Consider the following 4964-nt stretch of genomic DNA (forward strand, 5'->3'; position numbering starts at 1 on the left):
TCAGAAATCCGCCTGCCTCTGCCTCCCAAGTGCTGGGATTAAAGGCATGCACCACCACCGCCCGGCGAGAAACTATAGTTTTAAGATCTGTGTTACATTTGTATCATCTATATAGGCTTTTTAAAGGTTAAATTAGATGTGCAGCTAGGAAATTTAAAAAGTATACATTTAAGTCAACATGCTACAGATAGGACAGTAGTTCATTGCAGATTTTTTTCTTGTAGCAGTTTATTGTAGTTTGCTTTTTAATAGTTCATATATTCAAAGTAATCTCTGGCAAGAGATGGTTAAAGAAGTATTTCTAGGGTACTTGAAAATTATTTAAATAACCTCTTGAGGAACGTACATAATTCACTTACATTAGTATTAATGTTTTTCAATAAACTTATTATTAAGGGGAAATGTCTATTTCATTGACTACTTGTTTCAGAATGCACACACTTAGTAACTGATCAAAATAATAAAGTTTTCTTTTATTAACTCAGGGATGTCTAATTTTTAGTGCCTATTTTATTTGAAAATGTATCCTTTACTTTGAAATAAATTAATTCCTTATGAAAATAGAAAATTATAAAAATTTTTAAATCTTAAGTATAAAAGTTAATATATAGTGCATACATATTACTTTGGTACAGTTTTGCAGTTATCAAAAATGATTACATTGTAAGCTGGTTGAGGTGGCTTATGCTTGTAGTTCTAGCATTTAAGAGGCTGAGGCAGAAGAATCACAGGTTCTAGACCAGTTTGGACAACATAGTGAATTCCAGCAAGAACCTGTGTTAAAAAACAAACAGATGTAAACTAAACCAAAATGGAAAATAACAACCCTCCATTCCAAGTAATTTGTATATGATATTAAAGGAGATGCTTGTCTATTTAGTTTATTGATTTCTGCCAAGATTTTATGCAATGTATAGGAAGAAGTCAGGACTCAGTGTACTCTTTATTATTGTTATTATTATTAATCATCATCATCATCATCATCATTCAGCATTTTGTTACTTTAAGGTGACTAACAAAGCAGAAATCTGGTTACACCGATTGACTTGGGCAAATCAGTGCCTCAAATCTGAGAAATGTGTTATATTCTGTGGTGGTTAGTGTTGTCAACTTAAAATCTGAAGATGAGCCTTTGAGCATATCCATGAAGATTGAATGTCTTGATTGTGTTAACTGAGTTGGGAAGGCCCCTGTCCACTGTGTGGTAGCATTCCCTGGGCAGTGAGTAGAGAATGCTCTTTGTTCCTGCTTGTTGATTTGATATGACCAGCTCTTGCTGCTTTGGCTTCCTTGCCACGAGAACCTGGCACTGTGAGCTGAATATATTCTTTCTCCCTCAAGTTGTTTTTGTCAGAGTATCTAATTAACAGCAGCATGAAAAGAAACAGAGACAGTAAACAACACCAGTGTGTAGGAATTGGCTAAATCAAATAACCGAGAGACAGCATGACCATGATAGTTTAACATATGTATGTATTTTTTTGTGTGTGTGTAGCCCTGACTGTCCTGGAACTCACTCTTTAGACCAGGCTGACCTCGAACTCAGAAACCCGCCTGCCTCTGCCTCCCAAGTGTTGGGATTAAAGGCGTGTGCCACCACTGCCTGGCACATTTATATTTCTTAAATTAATTAATGAATTTATAATGTGTATGGTTGTTTTGCCTACTATATGTCAGTGAGACAGAAGCACAAATTTGATGCTTGTGGAGGCTAAAAGAGGGTATTGGATCCGCTGGAACAGGAGTTGCAGATAGTTTTGAATTGCCATGTAGGTGCTAGGAATTGAATCAGGGTCCTCTGTAAGAGCAGCCAGTGCTCTTACCTGCTGAACTACTTGTCTAGCCTCTATTTTATTTATTTTTTGAGATGAAGTCTTTCTGTGAAGCCCAGGATATTACTGAAGTTCCTCATGCCTTAGCTTCCCTTGTGTTGGGATTAAAGGTATACACTACTATGCCTTAGTTTTGTATATAGGTTTTCCGTAGAGAGAGTTTGTAACTCAAAATACTGTGAGCTGTGAGAAACTTAAATGTTAAGACTAGCTTGATTTTTGAATGAAGAATAAACTATGAGTAGGATGAAGCTGTTAAGTCTCCTGTATTTACTATATGAATGTATTATTTAATATCAACTAAAGTATAATTTTAACTAAAGTATTACAAATTGCAAATTTATATTTAAAGCATATTGTTTTCACTTATAATCTAGATAAGTAGTGAAAGTAATTTTTCTATAAACTGATAAACTTAATGATTTTTCAAAATTATTATTTTTCAATCATTTAAAAATGAACTATATTAATTAAATTTAAAGTAAAAGTCATTAAGGATACACTTAAATAAAACAGGCTTTATAAATTGGCTAACTCAGCTAAACGGAAATAGGAAAATATCTATATAAAATAATTATTTTACAAACCCTTAGCTATGTCTGGGAATGCAGCTCAGTGGTAGAGCACTTGCATAGCATACACAGGTCCCAGGGTCCTGACTTTAACGTTGAGCCTTGTAAAAACAAAGATACCTAGCGAGGAGCACCTGTCTTTGTTTTTGGTGACCATTTAGTCTTTCATGTGTCGTGCCATCTGCTTATCAACTTAAAAGATTATTGGTATACTAATGGCTTTATTTCATTTACTAATTTCATGTTGTTAACTATTGTTGTCTGTAAGCATTTGACTAATGCTTTTACATAGTCTTTCAGCATTATGTTTGAACCACTAATCTCATGGGAAGCTGTGGTGATAGCATCCTTACCTGGTGAACATACATAATGTATGCATGTGTTTCTTAAATGTGGTAATACTAAACTGTTTGTAAAAATTGTAAAAAACTGTTTGTAAGAATTTTGCAAAAAGTTTGTTTTTAAATCTAATATGGCATTGTTGAAAAAAGACAGTCTCATTTGCACATGGTCAGTATTATATTCTAACATATCATGTGTCTGGTTAGTGTTTGACTTAAAGATATCATTTGAAGACTTTAAAAATCATATCGTATGTTTGCATGGTCTTAGAAAGTTTCTCAGAAAAGTATATATATATAAAAAGGTATACAGCCCATGCGATTCTTGTACTCTATGTTCTCTTGTTTTTTTTCTTTAGTCTGCATTGGATTGGTGGCCTAAGATTGATGCTGTATATTGTCACTCAGTTGAACTTCGAAATATGTTTGGTGAAACACTTCATAAAGCAGTGCAAGGCTGTGGAGCACACCCAGCAATACGAATGGCACCAGTAAGAAACCATGACTTTTGAAATTCCACCTGTGTACTGCATTTTCAGTGTCTTCTCATTCCTGCTGACCAAGTCTTAACGGGTTGCCTGGGTCCTTCATCTCCTAGGAGTGCTATATTGTGGTGCCATAGTTGTTAACAGTAGTTGTTTTTCACTACTTCTGTTAATTGAACTTGATTTTCTTAATGTTTTCCAGAAAATGTTGCATCTTAATGAATGTCACTTTTCTTTTGTTTTCAGTTTAACTTTTTCTTACTCAGCTGTTTTGATTTGTTTCTTACTTTTAGACCCTGGGTTATAGTGAGTGTTCTGATATGCTATACAGAAAAGTAGAAACAGAGTAAAACAGCTGTTAGTTAAAGGATTTATATTTTAGTAAATATGATCATTTAGCAAAAATTGATAGGAGCTTGACATTGATGTTTATTGAAACTTAACAAAAGCTTACTTTGAAATTGTGTTCCAAGAGATTGGTTAATATAGAATATAAATTCATAGAGAGTGAGTTTTCATAGCTAATGATAGGATTGAGCCCATGAGTTCTTGACTTACATATAGGAAGAGCGTTTACATGACCACTGTTGACGATGGCTGGTGGTGCTTTGGATTTTGCTTATTTTCTGTTCTTATTGGCTGTTGTTGCTCACATGGTCAGATGCCAACCAGTTGCCGTTTTGCATAGCAGTGGGCTTCTGTGGCTTGTAAGTATATATGACCCATTGTAACTACCTCAGAAAAGTCCTTTATTTCTTTGACTTTTCTGAGCGTAGTTAACGTTATAGACACATCATGTCATTTCAAATGAAAATGCAGCATGTTTTCACCTGTTGGTTTTATCTAATAAATTATCCATCTTATATGTATATTTAAGCAAATTCCTCTCCATCATGCTTATCTTTCCAACATCCTAAGGACAGTATATAAAATATACAAAATACTTTGCTTTATACAGTTAGGTTCACTCCTGCCCAGTTGTCAGTAGCAGTTTCTAAGGATTTTAAAAATATACCAGGTGTTCAAAAGAGGAAGTTTTCTATACAAGGTGCCATCTTATCTTTATCCTAAAATATTTACTTTAGTGCTAAAAATAATAGCTGAAAGGGCATGTCATTGATTTTTTTTTTTTCCTTCAGTACTGGAGATCAATCTTAGGTTTCCCATAAACGCCTCACATATACTGTACTATACCCCCTGCCTCAATGGTATTTTATTAAATAAAAGTTAATGTGCAAGCATACCTTAGTTTACTTTTTGTGATGGCATGTGCACAATACCCTTAATGTAAAAATATTGTTATAGATATATATGTATATTAGTGGTAACATATATATACATATATGTATATTTCTTAACTAATATTTTCTTTTTTAGTAATACCTTGAATCTACCCTCACCTTGTTTTTTGCATTAGGAGGATATGCTAACAGTCAAACCTAGGGGGCTTTACTGTGCCCAACTGTACCACTGATCTGTGTCTCCAACCCCAGATTACTGTGTGCTGGGGTAAAGTTATTCCTCTTATGCTGATAGAAGTATAACTGGAATTGTTGGAAAACCATATTTGCTTCTTGTTTTATATTCAGCCCAACACCTCTGCCACTTAATTTTTATGCATGAGTACTGAAATGAAATGAACCTCATTTATTCTTTTGAATATCCACAGATTTGGTAGGGTAGTCTGACATAGTTTACATTTTTTTTCTTTTTTTCTTTCTTTCTTTCTTTCTT

General features: G+C 33.9%; 1 protein-coding gene across 3 annotated transcripts in view; it reads left to right on the top strand.

Moving 5' to 3' along the window:
• Nf1 (neurofibromin 1) overlaps window positions 1-4964 on the top strand; it is a 258357-nt gene that overhangs the window by 82304 nt on the left and 171089 nt on the right. For all 3 annotated transcript variants that reach the window (XM_031355033.1, XM_031355032.1, XM_031355034.1), the window contains exon 12: window positions 3105-3236. In XM_031355033.1, the coding sequence (XP_031210893.1) occupies window positions 3105-3236 (132 nt within the window). The remainder of the gene's footprint in view (window positions 1-3104; window positions 3237-4964) is intronic.

The sequence above is a fragment of the Mastomys coucha genome, unplaced genomic scaffold (genome assembly GCF_008632895.1).
Source record: "Mastomys coucha isolate ucsf_1 unplaced genomic scaffold, UCSF_Mcou_1 pScaffold5, whole genome shotgun sequence".
NCBI lineage: Eukaryota > Metazoa > Chordata > Mammalia > Rodentia > Muridae > Mastomys > Mastomys coucha.